This window comes from Telmatherina bonti, assembly GCF_933228915.1.
Source record: "Telmatherina bonti genome assembly, chromosome: 20".
NCBI classification, from domain to species: domain Eukaryota; kingdom Metazoa; phylum Chordata; class Actinopteri; order Atheriniformes; family Telmatherinidae; genus Telmatherina; species Telmatherina bonti.
The window spans coordinates 12,378,100-12,398,679 of record NC_136618.1 but is presented as its reverse complement, the minus strand read 5'-3'; the positions used below and the strand labels follow the sequence as shown (position 1 = coordinate 12,398,679).

The 20,580-nt window shown below is 40.8% G+C and overlaps 1 protein-coding gene across 1 annotated transcript in view; it reads left to right on the top strand.

Moving 5' to 3' along the window:
- Window positions 1-19,817, top strand: part of ofcc1 (orofacial cleft 1 candidate 1) — a gene marked incomplete at both ends in the record, with an annotated part of 123,175 nt that extends 103,358 nt beyond the window's left edge. The window contains 2 exons of the mRNA XM_079259615.1: window positions 12,641-12,844; window positions 19,722-19,817. Coding sequence (XP_079115741.1) covers window positions 12,641-12,844; window positions 19,722-19,817 — 300 coding nt within the window. The remainder of the gene's footprint in view (window positions 1-12,640; window positions 12,845-19,721) is intronic.
- Between the last annotated feature and the right edge of the window lie 763 nt (window positions 19,818-20,580).

Sequence of the window (20,580 nt, the reverse complement as noted above, 5' to 3'; positions counted from 1 at the left end):
TTCCCTGAGTCCTTTACCCTGCTTCTTAGCTCTGAACTAGTAAGTGGTGTAGCGTGCTCCACATCATACTAGCACTTCAGTAATGAGCCCCATTAATTATGTAAAGGCAGTGATGCAGATGGACCTAATTAATTGTCTCCTGTCACCTCCTTGATTATTGTACCTGGAAGGGAGGTGTTCATTTCTGTAATACTTAAGCAGGTACGCAAACTGTTTTGTCGGATCCACCGCCATGACAGTGACAGAGTAGAGTTCAGTTTTTCCTGCTGCAAAGCTCTGTTGCTGCTAATTCACCAAAAAAAAAAAAAAAAAAAAAAAAAAAAAGGGAAAGTTTCCCAGTGGTGCTGCGATGTTGTGATAATTGAAGGGAGAGAGGGAGAGATTAGAAGAAGTGGGGAATAAGGGGAGTGAAGGGGTTTGTGTGGTGGCCCTGGAGATGTTTTCTCAACCTGATTGCATCAACATTTGCGTACGTTTGTACCGTTTGTCACTGTATGTCTAGGTAATGGGTTACCAGCGGGCAAGTTTGGGAACACCCAGGGTGTTTTCTAACTGCAGCGTGGTTGGCGGGGAGTGAACCTGTTGAGAGTCAAACAGCACAGATTGGACTGGTAATGACAACCTGGGTCTGGGAGACTGGCTGTTAGTCATATGAGACGCATTTCCCATTTTCATCTCCAGCCAGTTTAAAACAACGGAGAGTCAGGTGGTAAATTTGTGCAAGTTAAAAAAAAAAAGAGACGATAAGAAGTAAGTTTAGAGCTCACTGCATGAAATAGATATTTATTTGACAAAATTAGTTCTCCACACAACATATAGTTGTTTTGAGTTTCCCTGAGGATGTATTCTTTTCTCCACCCGTTAAATGAACCCATATCACATTATTGTGATGCTTACATGAAAAGAAATTCTGTCTTCTGTCTGATAAAACATTTCAGAGGAAACATGATGTAAAGCCACACCTAACCCGTTTTATTAAGCTTGTGCTTTGCAAATAAAGTACAGTAAAAAGACTGTAACCCACCAGATATGTGAATCTAAACTCAAGTAATGGCAGAAGAAGCTTTAGGAGGGAGGATGGACAGAGGAACCGGTGGGCCGTGACGGGACACACAGGAACTGCTGTCACACAACAATAGAACCTTCAGCTCCGGAGCAGGAACCCATAACAGCAACACAGGAATACCAGGACAGGAGGGGAAGTGCTTCAGTGGTTCAGGACAGGTGTGTGAAGTCAGAGGGAAACTCAGTCTGTGCGGTGTGTGTGTGTGTGTGGGAGGATTTGTGTATAAGCACTGGGTGAGCATTGTCCTCCCAACCCCCAATTATTTTTCACCAATGAGCAATGTGGTCACTGTGTGGGCAAGTGTGTGCATGTGTGTGAAAACATTTTTGTGCTTGGCTGCATGTGTGCAGATGCAAACCTGTCCATGTGGACATGGTGTGTGTTCACACTGTACGTCTGTGCATGTGTGTGAGCCAGAGTGAGCATAGAAAACCTTCCTGCCCGCCTTCATCTACATGTCACATTGGAGTGGCTTCTTTAATAACAGTAGATGTCCTTTTCCTTTCTTTCTGTCTTTCTTTGTGGACATTGCTGAGGGCTCCAAAGGCCTGGGGTGATGGCAGGCACAGCATCCACACTCAGAGCATCAGGGAGCGCAATATGAGATATGACTGCAAAGACTACGTGCCCGTGGTCCTGAAAAGGTCACGGACTTGGCTGAGTAGTAATGTGTGAAAGCTGTTCGCAGTGGTTAAAAAAGAAGAGAGAAAAAAGCAGATAAAGATCAAACATGTTTACCTCCATTTCAATTCACACATTAGATTTTACAAACGTAAACATGAACCGTCTCACGAAGAAAACACAGCCTGTGCATACAAAGTGCTTTTCTATCAATGCAACTTGTGTGTAAAAAAGGCATGAAGGGGCTTCAGGCATACAAAACACACACACTGAAAAGTTACTCTTGTCTAAAAGTTATAGTATACTGAAGTACATGATGGAAAAAAAAAAAACTTTCCCACTCTGGGGCATCGTCGGCGATGCCAGGGACCATGTTGTGTTTAATCAGGCATAGCTTTCGAACCATAAAAGATAGAAACGTACTCCCCCCCCCCCCCCCCCCCCCCCCCCCCCCCCCCCCCCTAATCGGGAGACTCCGGGCTTTCAGACGGTAGTTCCGGCATCACTGTAGCCCATTCATAAGTAATACTGTGTTGTGTCAAAATAGGTGTTCCAATCAGAGCCTTTGTCTTTGGCGCATGACACGTGTTTGTCCAATCAGAGCCGATGATGCCTCCTTATCTTTGGAATAAAGTGTGATATTCTAATTTTCGCCTATTTTTTTTAATGTAATTTTTATTATAATACTCTTTATTTCAAGCAAAGGCGCCTCATTTACATAGCAGTTTATAATATTTCAATTCAAAAAAAAAAAAAAAAACAAGGTATAGGACATTATGGGGCACTGAAAGGTGGTGTTTATTAGCATTTAAACAAAAAAAAAAAAGTCAGGCGAGCTTTATTTCTCTAAAACACCCTTGGTTCTCAGAGGGTTAATATGACCACCATGGGACATATTTGAGTATTACTTGTAAAGTCCAATTAGCAGCAATTTTTCCAAACAAACACAAAACCAATCAGTCAATATGCTGAAATAAAACTGATTGTTTTTTAGAGAAACTCATACAAGCTGATTCTGTTTCTGAAAGTACAAATAACTAAATATAGCATGGGCTCTTAAAGTTTAGGACGAGAACCCAGTAGCTACACAAACACACACACACACACACACACACACACACACACACACACACACACACACACACACACACACACACATTTCCAGCAGCATATGTAGAAAAATGAAAGAAAAAAAAAACAACAAAACTTCCAGTATGAACTCGTCCGAGTGAACGGTTTAATTACAGGGAGTGTCAGCTCCACTGCCTAATGTGTCCCTTACAATTAATCCAGGGCGAGGATATCATTATCCACCAATGCCTGGGCTTGGGCAGGCTTCTCCGTCAATAGGGAGGGAAGGAGAGAGTGAAAAGGAGAATTAGTCTAAACAAGGAAGTGCCTTTTAGTTGGCAGTGTATAATATATTCAACCTCTGTGTCACACAAATGGATCCAGTTAAGGTGCTTTGATATTGTTTGGAAACATGGAGATTGACTATTTTGGACACTTATGAATCTATTAGCAGGGAAGAGTTTTTTTTTCCTATCATTTCTTCATAGTATAAAGCTTCAGCCGTCAGCTGTTCAAACACACGCAGCTGGAAGAGGTTAAACTGACACCAGGCTTTCACCACTTCCAGGCCATTTCCTCCACTTCTACCCTCTCTCTTCCACCATCCGGCCAAGTTCTGAGGAGTTCTTTTCTTTTCCTTTGCCATCCACTAATGCAACGCAGAAGGCAAACAAATCAGACTATCGAGAAGTGAGAAAAGACTTTTGCCAAACACAGCAAAAGTAAGGACAACAAATCTCACCCAGATCTGCGCAGACGGTGTCCGGAAGACAGTTTGACCAAACTTTTCAGCTCATTTCTTCAACAGTGACATTGTTGTTATTGGAGGAAAAAGGGGGCTGATTTTTATCTTTTACCACATATGCTGACATCTCTACTTTGCATGAACGTTTACATGCGAACATGCGTGTACATGCGTCTGGCCTCACGGAAGTTATACAGCTTGAACTTTATTGACCTGATTCGTTGTGACCATCCGTCGTTAGTCAGTTCTTTCCCCCTCTCTGCCTTCCTTTCCTCTAAAGAGTTTGACCCTGGTGGCTTCCTGTAGCCGCAAGGGAATAAAGAAGTCCTGGCGATTGTGACAGGTGTCGCGTCTTAGAAGACCCCGCATGACATCCCAAGGAGAGATAGATATTTGGAGGTTGTTTTTTTTTTTTTTTTTTTCTTTTTTTTGACTCTATAAAGCTTGTATGTAGTGTGTGTGCAAGCGCGCATTCGCGTGCACACTTGATGTGTCTGTGTGAAAAAGCCTTTACCCCTGACTCCCAGCTCACATTCTGGTTATTGGCTTGGATACTTATCACCTCCAGCCTCCCAGGCTTGATTAGGTTGAAGCTACTCCAAAGTCAGAATTCTGGATATCAAAGGCAGTGCTCAACTTTGGCATCTGTCTGCAGCATCTTAATACGAAGCCAGGTGTCATGAAATTTTCTAAAAGTGAACATGACATCTCGAGATATGTGCTCCATCCAGTTGGAGAGAAATATGTCTCTCCACCACAAAAAGGGGTTATCTGGACCAGACATGCCATAACTGCTGAATTAGGTCAGTGGAAGGTATTGGCGATGTGATCACTTTGGATTTGGGAGGAATAAATATTCCGACCTTAAATTCGAATTGGTTTATTGCCAAGGCGTGAAAACGCAGCGGTGTTTGTGTGAGTCTGGCATGTTGTGGCAGCACTGATGATCCATATTTGCAAATTGTTTGTATTTAAGATTTTAATCACCCCTGTGATCACTTGTTACTTGAAAAAACTTGATTAATACGCGACTGTCAATCATTTAAACGTTGAGCTGACTTGTTTAATTAAAGTTGCAAGTAAACTTCAGCGTGCCGCAGACCAAACCTGGAAGAGAGATCTCTTTAGGGCCTAGGGTGAGTCAGGAATGGTGTGGAAGAAAGAGATGAGCTGCTATCAGAGTTGTTTACTGTAGGATGGGAGTAGGCTTTCTGCAAAAGGAGATTAGTAACAGCAAATTATGCATATCTTATTTTCTGGATTATCTCAGACACTCAGAGATGCTATCTCCGCGTATAATCTCTTTTAAAGTCGTCTGGTCTATTCTGACTGTAAATACGGTTATTTTTTTGCTTGTTTATCTTTTCTCGAAGTCCAGTTTGGGGTGTGCTACTTCTAAACTCAGTTTATTATTGCATCCTAACTTGAACTATTCAAGTTGAAATTTTCTTTTCTTTTTTTTTTTTTTTTTTTGCCTAAGAGGTAAAATAATGAGAGGAGGGCGGGTGAAAGCCACTGTAGCATACTAGCCATTTTGTCACTGTGTGTGCGTGCATTTATATGTGCCCTTCCATGCAAATATGAATGGGTGGCCTGTCTTGTCCAGTGGTGCGTTGAACCAGACACGGACTTTTGCTTCAGCCAAATCAGGCTCAACGCAGACGGTGTGCATCCATGCCATTTTCAAGCTGCTCCAATTATATCTGCTGAGTGTCCACATATTGGCCAATTTTACAATAATAGCATATCTATTTCTGTTCTAATGGATGACATTGCTTGGCTTATCCATGCATGTATGTCAGTGGTCTTTTATGCTTCGTGGTTCGGTCTGTTCCTCGCCATGTGCAATGTGCAGCAGCCTGTTTTGGCTTTTTATCAGGAGACTGTATTGCATAAACCCGCTGTGAACTCATGTACAGTGGAAGGCATTAATGCAATACTTACAGTACTTCATGTTCCACTCATTTAATTACGCCACCTGCTGCAGAAGGAAGTAAAGCATTACATTTTAAAACTCTGTTAAGAGCAGCTTATTCTGATCAACTTTCTTTACCATTACCTTCGTGGTTAGCTTTGTTGGTGTTTGGAATGTGAGCTTAGTGATACCAAGGCTATAAGGGTGAGATCTCCATGTTCGGTGGACAGACTGGTCCAAAAGACTGATAAGACAGAAATGCTGGTTAATTTAAGGTTGTTTTTTTTTTTTTTGTATGTGTGTGTGTTTATTAGGAGTGGGAAAATCGAATCGAAAAATCAAAAATCTGGATTTTTTTGCTTCACAATTTTAAAATCGATTTTTTAACAAAAATTTGATTTTTTTTTCAAACAAATCAAAATAATCCATAATAAAAATTTTATAATTTTTATTGTTTTTATTGATCTTTTTTCTTGTCTTCTGGGGAGTTATAGGAGCAGAATGATGATCTGGCTACTGTGTCGTCTTTTTCTAATTGTTTTAATCTACAAAAATCAGCAATATCAAAGAATTGTGAAAATAGCAATTTAAATCGAATCGGCACCCAAAAAATCGGAAAAAAAAGGCGTATCGTCAAAACCCAAGTGTTTATACTTCACACTCAAAAAATAGAGGTACCAGCTTGTACCTAAAAAGGTACAAATGCTTGTCGCTGGGGGTGTACTCTTTTGAGAGACATTTCTGTACCCTTCAGTTCTGGTCTATTTTTGTATCTTATCAAGTTCAACATAACCTTATCTAGTTATGTTTTTTTATGTTTTCACAGGATTAGGCCTGGTCCATGCCACTTAGCAATATTATTTTATCTTTAATCTAGAAATAATCTTCAAAAACTCAAACTACTGACCAGCCATACACTTAGTTTGCAGCATCTGACCTTCATTGTCTGGTGTAGTAAATGACTGTTAAGTAGTACTACTGTCATCACTCAACTCTGCTCCAGTTTGTAACATTACAGCCATTAACATTACATTTTTCAATGCTGCAGGCGCCCTTATGGTCGAAATGGTACAAATTTGTACTTTATGTCATTTTGAACCCTTTTTCATACTCTGAAGGTGTGCTTCTGGTCTCTTAAAGACCAGTATTGTACTTTTGAGAGAACATTTCTTTAAAACGTACCTATAGGTACAGAAATATCCTTATCTTGTACCTCTATTTTTGAGAGTGTTGTGTGTATTCTTTCATTACAGCATTTTAGATAATAGTACACATGAACTGTAGAGCTGTGTGTTCATAACTCTGATTGTAAACCTTCCAGCAAGAAACTGATTATTATTTTCAAGCAACTAGTTAGCATTAGTTAGTACACCGTTTTAAAAACATTATTAAAGAGTAATTGCTTGTACTGTGGCAGAAACTACCCCTCACTAGCCATGCATCTGTGCGCATGTATGCCTGCACTATGAGAAAGAGATGCATCGGTGCAGTTGCACCTCTGATGAATTTGTGCATTACTTATGTATTATACGTGGTGATTAATTTAAATTGTCATGTGTATTCCACAGTGCATGTTTTTGGTCCATGAAACTGTTAGGAGGTTTGTTTCTGTGTCTAAAAGCTGTCAGTACATGTGGCAACTGGGCCTTAAACCAAGGAAAGGTCTGACAAGAATAATGTTGGTAGTGGAGTGGAGGATTGACCCTCTATAGCTACAAAAAACCTCAGTGAAAAGCACCCCCCACCACCACACACATACACACATATGCATCAAATCCCCCTCTCTCCACCTTCCCATCACCCCACAACCCTCCACTCCCTTCCTCCCCCACTCCCTGCTGCACAGCCCCAAGCACCCGCAGGCGCTGGAGATGCACGCATGCGTTGCCTCACTGTGTGGGGCTTTGTCTGTTTGTGAGCGTGGTTGTATGTGTGTGTGTTAGTGCGTGGTTGCGTGCGTGTGTGTCTGTGTGTGCGGACAAAAGAAGCAACTATGTCCACCTCTTCTCTCGCTTGACAATAATCACTGATGCTCCTTTCAGCGCAGTCAGCGCCGGCAGGTCGGCTGCATCCTCCTGCGACCGGCTCACAGTTTAAAATGTACCGTAAAATCTGGGTCAATTATTAATATTCATCAATGGGATTTCTCTAAAATGACAACGTGGATCTGTTGCAGATAAGACATATCAACATGATCTGATTAATGTCAATAGTCTCGTTGAAGATATTTTATGTATAAACAAGACTTACGGAAGTTGTCATCTGTTCCATTTAGATATATATTGTCCATTCACTTGAACACTTTTTTTTTTTTATTTAAACCAATTGGTTTGTGTATATACATAAGAAATTATCATTAAGTCCATTAATCTTCAAGAAAAGATCAGTTATTATCACAACTTGGTGGTCATCCTTACACACAAAACTCTCCAGACGGCATCCAAGAGCAGATCCATGAACCCACGACGGCCTGCAGTGCAGATTTAAGGATATTTCTAACTGACTGCTTCATGATTTCCTTGCATCGTTACAGGCCTGTTATGGTCTGATGCAGTAATTTAGACAGTGATACCACCAGCAATTACAGGAACTGTTCAGATACTTACAAAACATTCTTGGATCTGGTTTAAGGACATCGCAGCCTCAAAAAATCAGCTAAAATGTAGGTGATTTTATAATCTAAAGAGTCATTTTAAATCACTTGTGTTGTCAAAATACTCATGTTCCAGTACATTAGGAACTGTACTGAATATCCAGACTTGCTGGAACATGCTGATGTCAACCCATAAAAACAAACCCACAGTCTTTAATGAATTCAAGCCCCATCCGAGCTTCGATATCCATCGCCAGTCACAAGCAGACTACAGTTTTTTCCAGGTAGCATTTTCAGTTCTACGCCTATAAAAGACAGTAGTTTGTGGTTTCTAGAAATATTCTGCTGAGAAAAGAGTATGATGGGAGTCTAAGTCGAAAGAGCTCATAACATGGGGGTTTTGGTACATTTTCTTAAATCCTCCCAAGCAGCTTTTGTGCTTAATGTAAATACATTTGGTGGGTGAGCACAGTTTTTTATGTCTTATCCAGACACTGAGTGACAGCAAATGTAGAAACATTCACTGAAAAATGTAAGGATTACATGTTTCTGTGTTTTTGCTATTTTTTTTTTTGTTACTGAGGCTACAGGATTGCATCATCAGATGTGTCCTTACCGCAAGACTAAATCTCCTTTTAGCCATAACACCGTCTCCACTTCCTATTCCATTCCCAGTCCTGTCTCTTGTCTTTTTCTTAGTACCAGCAGCGACAGCCCCCATCCCAGCCTCCAAGTTCCAAACCAGAAACATTTCTGGTGTTTCCCCAAATCCAAACTGACTCAAAAGAGTTTCAGTCTCTTCCCTGTACTCTCAGGCCCAACTACAATCCCAGCCAGGGCTTCCATGTGCGACTGACACATAAATAACCAAGCCTGTCCGCCACCCAGGCAAATTCAAATGCACCTGTCAAAGTGATGAAGCACCCGCCCGCAGGGAAGCATTGTTTACATTTTCACTCCACTCTTTGCAAAAGTGAGATTCTAATTATTTTCCCACTGTAAATTAAAGCCAAGTGGGACAGAACTACAAACCAAAAAGGAACATGTCAGTGGAGAAAAGCCCTGGCCTCCTGCAGTATATATGAATTTCTGAGAGGTGGGAAATAGCTGCCAAAAAATGTGGGTGGTAGAGGAAGGGAAGGTCAATAACTTTTGTCTTTATTGCGGGAGATGGCAAGAGAGGAGAGGAGATGGGAAAAGGATGTGTACGGTAGCATTTGCACTGGCTGTATCGGAAAACTAATTCTGTTGTCCTCATTAATTGGAATGAATTATGCCCCTATGTTTCATACATATGAGCCAAAACGAGCCCAAATCGGCCTGCCTCTTCATGCAAACTATCTCCCCTCCAGTCTCACACAGGCACACAGTAAAATGTATATATAATACAGTATATGCAGCAACACTTTCAACCTAAAATGAGGTGGACACATAACAAATGTTTCCACTGTCTTTGCTCTCTGTGAGGCTTTGTGTTTATTAATCACTAAAAGGTCAAGTTAGAGTTAAGAATAGTGGAATAATAGTGGCATTACTTGACTGTGAGTGATTTTTAATTTGCCCTGTGGGTGGTTTTTACTTTAACACGGTGCTTTTGAGTGGCAAAGTTTACTACAAGGTCTCGGGGTCAAGTTTGGGTACTATTTTGGTTGTCAGCAGGGACATGCAAGACAGAGTCACCACGGAAATGGCTTTTTTTTTTTCTTTTAACAGTCAGCTCTCAACATTGTGTTTGTATCTGGTGTGTCAAGAAAACGAGGAAAAGTGTCAAACACTGGTGTATGAGACAGTCAAGGACATGTGAGACAAATATACAAAAAACACTGTACCTGTCCCGGGCTCGACCATTGAGTCGCCCAGTGGAATATTACTATTTAAGGCTTGCACTTAAACTCCTTTTAGGCTTTACTTGAAAGTTGAAATCCCAGTTTAAGTCTAAATATGGGTCACTCTTTAAATACAACCCAAAAGAATATCTAAAGTTTATCTCAGAGGCAGAAACTCCTCGTTTGGCCTCAAACTGGAAACCAAAAAGCCTTATGGTATCAGCAACAGCAGTCCAACATCCATCTCTCAGCAGACTTTCCATCTGCACACACCTGAATGCAAATGATTGACAAGTAAGTTTAATGTTGTTATAGGTCACAGTGGATTCTTAAAGAGTGGACTTTTCCATAGGTGCTTGCGTTTACAAACTGATTGCTTTTCTTCTGCATTCATGTGTGGTACGGCATGGTTTGGAAAGTGTGAAATCACATCTTCTCCAAGAAAGACATTAAGACTGTATTTTCGTACCACAGAGCCAGGTCTGCAGCTGTGCCATCCCCACTTCCTGTGCCCCCTGTCCTTCCATCCAATTCCCATTGTGCATTTGCGTTAATGTCTACAAATCCTGAAATTTATGTCCCTGCTAGAAAACATGGTTTGCCATTTATAGCCCTCCACTAAAAGAAATAAGGCCTGTCTCTCCTGATTCAAGTCAAAGGACTGATGCAGACTCTATCAGATTTCTAAATACAGACCTCAACGATAAATCCTGGCTTGATTGGGTTTGAATTGGGTTAGCTCACTTGAATGCTATCTGCTTAACCCACAGCTGGCCTCTCTGCTCCATGCAGGCATTGAACCTAAATCAGTCACTTAGTGCTATCAAATGGAACAATGGTGGAGTGGAGAGAGCACTCAAGCTAGGGCTAGAAGCCAGGCTAGCACCATAACGCAACACAAGAAACCAGAACAGAGTAGTACAGAGCAGACAGGCCCTCTAATGCTCTTTCTCTCTTTTGTGTGTGTGTGTGTGTGTGTGTGTGTCTCAGCTGTGATGCCTCCTGAGAGCCATGGTGCATTGCATGAAATGGCATCACCCAAACCGAACACACAAACACCTTTTCAAGCCTTTTGTTTTGTCTTGTCAACTGGATTTTACGTGCTGATTAGTGTAGGATGGTAGCATGGCTAACATGAAACAAAAAATATCTATTTTCATGCAAGCCAACATAGATATACATGAACACCACACTGGGTAATTTAAGCAGGTGTGTTTAACCAAAGTGACATACAGTAAAGAACCAGAATGCATGCTGTCTCTATCACCAACGTACAGCTTGGCTCACAGCAGGCTAATAGCTACACTTCCTGTGGCCATTAGAGTAGAAAGCAGTGTCTCCTACTAATTTTGTAAATGCTCGTCATTTCTTACTGCATCCTCACAGAAGTTGAGAATGACTATATAGGAGGAGGTTTGATTTACTTGCACTCATAAAAAAGGAGGAAATCAACATACACATGGAAACCAAACAGGCTGATTACTGCCTTGCAGAGTTGCTGATTACTTAAGAAACTCAGGTAATCACTTTCCCCACCAGTGTGGGCTGAGGCCAAGCTGGAGGCAACTGAGGCGATTTCACTGATGAGAGTCCAAATTAGCGCTAAAGTGGTGCATCCTTGCGTTCCCTCCTAACTTTGCACGCAAGAGGCACACACACCTTTTTTTTTTTTTTAAACTCTTCTTGTTATTTGCTTTCATGACTCTTTGACACTTTGACAATGAGGTCCTTTCATACTTTACAGGGTTGTCTGCTTTGCACTTTATGCTACGTCTCTAATTACCAGTGTGGTAATGGCTCCTGCTGTTTTCTGTTTTCTCAATGAAGTGCCTGGAGTTGTGTTTGGCTAACCGTTTATAAGTGTGGGGGTGATATCGATACAGCACCAAATTAAACCTCTCCTTCAGCGTGACCCTGCCACTCATGACCAGCCGAATGAGTTTGCCTTTTCCCTTTTTTTCCTGTATTTTTTAGATGAATCATAATTACACAGCCAATTAGGGGTCACCTTGAAAAACGTCCTACTCTTTATGACTGTGTGTGTTTGGTTTAGTGTGTGTGTAGCGTTCACAAGTGTGAGTCTGTTGCTTTGAGTTAACGTTTAAATTTTGGTCCTGAATAACCCTTTAAGACATGCAAATATAGCTAGAGTCCTTAGTGGCTTTTCGTTCTATTTGTCTACAGTGACACTTTTAATAATTATGTATGATGTATTGAAATACGTTAAAATGAATAAATGAAATAAGAAATGTTTATTTACAAATTTTAACTTTTTTAATGATATGATGTTTAGGTTCTATCAGGATTAAATATTCCAGTCTTCACCAGTCAACACTCACAAAGTGGGAAAGAGCTTCCATGATCTTCACACATGGATGATTTCGAGTTACATGACCTATATAACACATTACACACCCCGCTTACTCCCATGTCTCACCCTAATACAGAAGGGCAGCATATTACAGGTGTGTAAGCCTGCGATACACGCACATAGACACGCGGAGAGGGAGTCATAAACAAGCCAGCCATCCGGATTACACAGCTCATATAATCGTAAACCAAACCTGTCTCTTTACCTGCAACCATTCAGGTCCCATAGGACTCATGTCACACCAGTGGAGCTCCTCTCATGGATCCAACTGCAGAAATGCATTTATGCTTTTTTTTCTGTTTTATTTCTCAGATCACAACATAAAATCCAAGATATTTGAGTGTCCCTTACGCTTTGAAAAACACAAACAGGAATAGTTTTACAGTCCCGACTGTTAACCATATCTCTCCCCTCATGGCTGCGCTTGAACAGGTCGCTGTTTATGACCATATGTGGACAGCAGAGGACCCCCCGTCAGGCTTCGCTGTCCCCAGTGAGGAGCACGACAGGGAAGGTGCACCACCACCAATGGAGGGTGAGACCAGCACTCACGTGATCATCTACACCCTATACCTGAGTGGGCTGAAGCAAAGATACCGGCACTTCCTCCGACAACCCGATGGGACAATCACTGAGGTGAGATACCAACTGTAAAAATGTGGTTGAATGGTTTCTGTCTCAACAATTCAATTCAATTCAACTTTATTTGTGTAGCGCCACTTCTCAACAATGTTGTCACAGGGCACTTTACATACACGAATCAACGTACACATAATTTCGAGCCAATTCATACATATCCTATAATAGAAACCAACTGATTGCATCGAGTCATGACTTCAATTCCAATCCCCCATCCTGAGCTGCACGCGGCGACAGTGGGAAGGAAAAAACTCCCCTTTAACAGGAAGAAAACAGAGACTACATTTCTGATTCAGCCCTAATTTTAACTCATTTTGTCTCATTTCCTGCGTGATCCATGTGTCATGTACCACATAGATTCTATTTTAGATAGTTACTGGAAACTCAGCTGAGCAGGATAAAGTTTAAAACCAGTTTGCTCTGTTCATTTTTCTTCAACTGCATTATATTGTTGTTGTTTTCAGATCAAATAGAAAACAATATTGTCTCTGGGCACTTTATGAGGAACTTTTTGCTGTGCCACGCTGGACATGCTTCTGCCCTCAGAAATGCTTGAATTCTTGACATTGCTCAGATATTTCGCTGCATATTGACACAGTAGAATCACACAGTTGCTGCAGATTTGTCAGATGCACATCAATAAAACATTTTTCCCAATCCAGCACATCCCAAAGCCGGCCTGTTAGATTGAGATCTGGTGGCTGTGGAGGCCTTTGGAGTACAGTGAACTTATTGTCATGTTTAAAAAACAAGCTGGAGATGACTTGAGCTTAGTGACATGGTGTGTTATCCTGTTAGAAATAGCCAGCAGAAGATGAAAATCTGTGGTTTTACAGGGATGGACATAATACACAGCTCGGCTGGGGTGTTTTACATGACGTTAATGTGCTACTAAGGAAGTCCAAAATGTGTCAATAAAAAATCCCCAACATCATTTCCATTACCTGAACTTTTCATACAAGGCAGGATGAATCCATGCTTTCGTGTATTAATGCCAGCTTCTGACCCGACCATGTTGCAGCTGAATTGGAGACTCATCAGGCCGGACATCATTGCTCCATCTTCCAGTTTTTGTGAGTGTGTGTGAATTTTAGCCTCGGTTTCCTGTTCCCAGCTGACAGGAGTGGCACCTGGTGTGGTCTTCTGCTGCTGTAGCCCATCTGCTTCCAGGCTGGACATGTTGTGTATTCAGAGATGGCATTCTGCTTATCTTGTTCCTGGTTGTTCGAGTTGCTGTTGGACACTTGGACCTACTGAACTGGCTGGTGTGCATGTACAGAAATGTAGATGCTCATCCTAAATGGATGCACTTCTGCTAGTTATCATGACTTACATCGTGCTGCTTCACTTAACCACTCAGAGTAATAAAGCATCTTCGTGCAAGCAGAGACCGGTCAGAGTAGATGACTGATTCACAGATTGTCGCCTAATTAAACGTAGCCCTTTGTGACAAACGCCACAGCAGCACGCGTGTGTTTCTGCCCTCAATCATTCTGTCACTCCCCGAGCAACCTGGATCCTCCCAACAAAAATTAATATTTTGAAGTTTGAATGTCATAGAAGCGAGGAGGGAAGGTGTTTAATGTACTAACAATTAGCTCTGAGGCTCCGCTGCCTTCTAATAGCTCTCAATAATAATCTGACTGATGATGGTCTTATGTGAGTAAACACACTGCATGGTATATCTATTACTGGTGTCACCCTGTGTGTGTGTGTGTGTGTGTGTGTGTATGTGTGAGTGTATTTGTAGCCTCTAGACTGGTGCATAGCAGATGAGACATCTGGGACTGTTCATTGCTGAATGTAGCTCACATAAACAAACGCAAGCATGAACGCAGATCTTGTCTTTCAGTGGAAAAAAAGACAAAAAACAACATAATGATTATCATTAAAACTCACCCTGTCTATAAACACACACATGCTGATGATGTCACAAATCTGCAACACTAATAAACTTGTCACAAAAGCTTTGTTTGCTGAGGGAAAGAAAAGAGTTCATTCATGTTATTTTTCCAAAAGAATTCCAGCCTGATGTGTCAATGTGCTTAAAAATGAATGAATGAATGAATGAATGAATGAATGAATGAATGAATTTATTTCGAGACAGATAAGAAAGCGTAAACATACACATATCCATATACATACACATACAGACATATATACTCCCATACATATACATACATACACACACATATACATACATATGCACACACACATATATACATATACATATATATACATACATACATATACACACACCTGCATATATATATACATACATACATACACCCACGCACATGTACATATACATACATAAACATATACCCATATATAAATACACACATATGTAGATACAATAAGAATAGTATATGTATCTGTGTATGTATTTCATACAGTATACCCATTTTGGGCAACAAAATAAATAAAAACTGTACCTCGAAAAGGAGTGGGAAGAAGAAAACTGTGTCAAAGAAGAGTGAAAGAAAGGTGTCAGTGTCCTTAGAAAACACCCTCACACACTCTTCATGTTCCCCCTCTCACTGCCTTTTTCAAATACACACACACACACACACACACACACACACACTGTGCTGTCTCTCAGTTGACTGTTCCTTGCGACTTCACAGGCAAAGACCTTCAGTAGGCAGAGACGCCGATGGCGTCCTTTTCCACCCGTCGGTAGCGGGGAGTGATAACACCAACGTGCGGCACCGGCGACAGCACTGTGCCATTCCCCCTCTGCCTGGAAGCACACACCCTTCCTTTACATCCTCAAAACTAATCCTCCCCTGAATATATAGACTGGTTTTATGTATAGAGCGCCATCGAGGAATCACCAAAGGCCATCACCCGCACTTGGAAGAACACTTGAGCTGATATTATTAGTGCTTTATATAATTCTGGCAGCAATACACACACTGAGACACAGTGCTGTGTACAAACCGGCCCGGAGATGTGAGATGACAGTTCCTCAGAGGGAGAAATGGCAAATGGCTGAGACTGTAAAAAATTAGAAAATATTTAAAAAAAAAAAAAAAAGAACCTGAACAACTTTGATATAACATGCGGTGATGAAAGTAACACACAAAAAATCAAGGATCTGGTCATGTTTTCATCTCTCTTAGGCAAAAATTGACTGAATTAAAAAAAAAAAAATGAAACAGTCCTCGCTCCAGATTGTCTGTTGTAGTTGTCAAAGACCAAAAAAAAAGAAAGAAAAAGCCTTAATTTAAAAAGGCCACCCTTTTAATGTAACTGTCCACTTTCCCAGTTAGTTAAACGATCAGTCCTGCTACTTAAGTGACCCGTCGCGCTACTTAAGAAGTCTTCTTCCATTTAGTGAGGAAAGATTGACGGATGGTTCATTTTTTCTGAAGGACTTCTGTTTTTGCAGGCTGTGTCCTGCACCGCGGTGCCCCGAAGGACTCGTTCCACCCAAAGACTAACATGATCACAGCTCCAGGGGGGCCGGCAAGCTTTGCATAATAACCGCCCATTTACACCCGAAAATTTGTCTAAATGAACACATTGAGGAGCAAGTTGTGGAAGAAGTGCCCTGAGCTACAGACACTGCTTGGCAAGAACCAAACAGCTAGGTGTGTCCTGTTTGATTTGTCGGCAAGTGAGAAACTGAATGAGACTCATAAGAAACTGGAAGTTCTTTTGTTTATTCAGCTGTTGTCGAAGCAGCTATGTTGATTAAATGTTGTTTCAGGTGACGTTGCACCCTTAAAAATAAGTAGAAACAGAGTGGAAGGAATAAAGCTGAAGTTCTGGATGTGTAGTAAAAAAAAAAGAATATAATGATTATGGAGTCTTTATTGACTTGGATATTGACTTCTGTTTAAAGAAAGTTAATATTAATGATCCGTCATGCGCTCTCATTGTCGCCCAAGGCAGGTGTGTGTAATACTGACCATGTTGCAGGAAGCGTCTCGCTGGAAAAACAACAATACAAAAAGTTAAAACTACATTCCCATCAGTGTGCTCTAATAAAAGACATTAGAGGTAAAGCGAGGTGTAGCTTTTCAAGCACTCATTACCTATAAACAGATGTTCCACAGCTGCCGACTCGTGAAATGCACTGCTGACAACAACTGTTAGGGCCAAAACTACGCAGGAAAATGCCCGTATATAAACCAGGACCTTCAGAGAAGGACTCATAACCACTCTGTCTGTAGAAACAAGATGGCTGATGAAGAAATTAATGCAGGCAAAGTCATTATCTTCCCTCCTAAAACCACAGTGGGTTTATGTCCCCCTGTGTCGTTTTTTCTCCGAGGCTAGCATTTAAGTATCCGCGGACTTATAAAAAGATAGGACAAGCCAACTGTGCTCCTTTTGTCTCCTTTCCTCCATATGGGAGGCAGCAGCATATGCAAGAACTGGCTCAGCTTCTGTAAAACTTCCATTAAAGATGCACAACTAAGGCTCTGCCAGCTTGAATATTACCTCTCTCTGCAAATTATTTATGGCTCGGAAAAAAACGCTGATGATGAGCATCTCTAGCGACTTGTATAAATAAAAAACACTTTTCTCTGCAATTTCACTGTTGCTTTCCCCCCCGCACTCTCTCTTTCTGGGGAATGCACTTAGCTGCAGAAACAAAAGGTGTGCAGCTTATTTAATAGTGAGTTTTTATCTGCTTGACATTTAATTCTTTCACCTTGAGCAGGGGTGAGTGGGCTATAGTATGCATATTTCCCTCTCAGTTTGTACATTTTACAACTACAAAGCTATGAAATATGCTAAAGATTAAGCTAAATATGCTAAAGATGAAGCTAAATATGCTAAAGATGAAGTTGGAGGAAGTTTTTTTATCATGACATTCAAAACTTTCAAAACTATTACAAAGAAAGGAGTGTGATGGGTAATTAATGCAAATTTGGGAATAACTGGGTGTTGTATGTGAATATTGTAAAATGTATAATAAGAATGGACATAGGATGATTATGAAATTAAGGGGCAGATATCATAAGATTGCTCTTCTTTCTGCTCCTTTTCATTCAAGCCATATTTAACTGGCAGTCTTATTAAGTATTTATTTTTATGTTATTTTGAATTAAATAAAAATAAACTGAAATGAAATGAAAAATAAAAACTATGCCATAAAATTTATTATTAACAAAGCTTTTTTTTTTTTTTTTATTCTTTCCCCACGATTCAGCCCTCTGTCCGTCCACACACTGCGCCAGAACCCTATTGAACTAATTTAGCATGCAGAAAATATGAAGAAGTTAACCTTTTGAAAAAAGAAAAAAAAACACCTTGCAGCAACATTAATTGACAAACCGCATCAATTCTCCCTCCTTCCCCTCTTTTTGTAATTACTCTGCTGCATTTTTGATTGCCGCTGTGGAGCCACGGACCTACGCTTCGTTTGCCGTGAGGTCATCAGCAGCCGTCAGAAATATGAATTTGATTTGGACAGGAAGTGGGTGAGAACGTGTCTGCGTGTGCGGTATTGCTCCTGCATGTGTGTGTGAGACACACACATGCAGGGGGGGGGTGTGTCCTTGGCTACTTACTGTATGTTGCAGGAGTAGATTAATGCCTCCCTGGCAGCCATATCTGCTTAGCAGGAGGACTTCTCCATGTAATTATCTAGAAATTTTTATATAAAGACTTTTTTTTTTCCATTCGGTTCTCTATCAGTGTCATTTTAAGTGTCAGCTGACATCTTTGCCACTGTCTGCTGTCTCTTGACAAATGAATGGTTTAATACTAGCATGACTATCTGTGAGATTTAAGGTGTGTTTCCCATTTTTCGTATATAAGTAGGCCAAACTAGAGTTGTAAGAAGCCTTTCCCCTCTGGGACATGAAGTAGTGTGTCATATGAAGTCTCCACTTCTGCTTCTTTTCCAACTTCACTCTCAGTACCGGGACAGACGAAGCAACTATGCGTGACAACACTTCTTGGAGGCCTCGAGGAAAAGTAGCAGCTCTCCTGCCAATCTCAATCCCTCTCATCAAGAGTCGTCTCCCGAAAATCTCGGGTTTATTCCTGTTTTTTTTTTTTTGGTTTCCTTTTCATTTATTATTCACTGCTTTTTTTTCCTCTCTTATTTTTTTTTTTTCTTAAGGTGATTGGTGAAGTGGAGGGGATTAATGATGCTGCCATGGATGAGCTTTGTCCAGATCGGAGCGCTGCGAATCAAAACGAGGATGAGGGAGGTCTCAGTGCTTTACTCCAGCTACGGAAACGGAAGAAACTGTTTGGTCGTAAGTGTGAACTTGATGCTTCTAGAAAGAAAAATAGAAAATAAATTATGCTGAAGAGGTTGGCTTTTTTACCGATGCCGATACCAACTGATTTTTGGAGCGAGTCATGCCAAATGTATAAAAATTTCTGGAAAACTATACATAATATCTCTTATATTTTCACATTTTGAGTTAGAAGAGGAGACTAAGCTGAACAGTTAGTATATGTACATATAACGTATGTGTATGTTGTGTTAAAAAAAACAAACAATACTGATAATTTCCTATATCCTATTTTAATTTCGATATCAGCTGATGATATCGGTATGTCGATAATATCGGACATCTCTAATGGTTACATAAAAATTATTTGTCCTGGTCACTTCCCCTCAAACAAGTGGCTTTACTATGCTCTGTCTACACGCCATAGGTATTTGAACAAATGCACATTTACTGGATGCAACAGCATCTTTGGCTTGCATCACAATATGCATTGTTGTTTGCATGGCAACGGCAGATGCGGCCAAGATTGTGCTAGCGCTAATTTTGTTATCAAGACTTTTAGCATGTTTGCAAAAAATTATGCCATTAGTCGCCAACTATGCTGCAGAATGATGCCATTGCAATGGTTTACTTACATAACTCCCCTTCACACACTTTGTTTTCCTCAGGGTTCCATCGTGTTGAGCCAGCAGGAGGAAGCGGCTCCAGTTTTGCACTACAAGAACTTCATCAATGACATACAAGACAAGAAAAAGATGGAGTGACACAAGTGTAATCATTACATATTTGATTGTTGAAGATATTACTTTGGAAATAGCTCTAGTATAATGGACGTGTCTTGTTCACAGAGCTACGGAAAGAAAAAAACAACTTGACTGATGGGACTTATAGCAAGCAGCTTACTGTGTATTTTCCTTGAGATTCCATGCAAAGAAACATGATTAGTACATGTGAGCTGATCAGCCATCTATGACCTGATAAACACTTCAAAAAGACTTTTAATGCATGCGGTCTGTGTGGTGCCCCCCCACTACCTCCACACACTGAAATATGAAGATTCTTAAAGTCACTAGTCTGAAGACGAGTGATAAAATATCAATTTTGGCCTCACATTAAACAGGATAATATTCAGGCCAGCTTGATTTGTATTGGATATATGTCTGATAGCCGGTGCTTAGTGTAATGAAGTGGCTCACAAATCAGGCTGTAATGGCCGCCTACTTACACATATTGCTTAATTAAAGGTTGTGAGCTTATTAGCATGTGTCTGCGGCACAGGCAGCAGGAAGATGGGGGAGCGAAGCTGCTGTCGTTCAGGGCTTGCCTTTAAAGGTTTTATGGATAGCTAGCCTATCATACTAAAGCCATAGCCCCCCCCCCCCCCCCTAAAATCGGATCTTAATAACCTGTCATTTTCATTGATGATGATGATTTCCCTTTATGTGCCGCCATTACGGATCAAGTTCTGGGTCCTGCTAGATGTCGCGAGTGGCCATTTGAGCTCGTCATTAGTGAGAACACACCTTA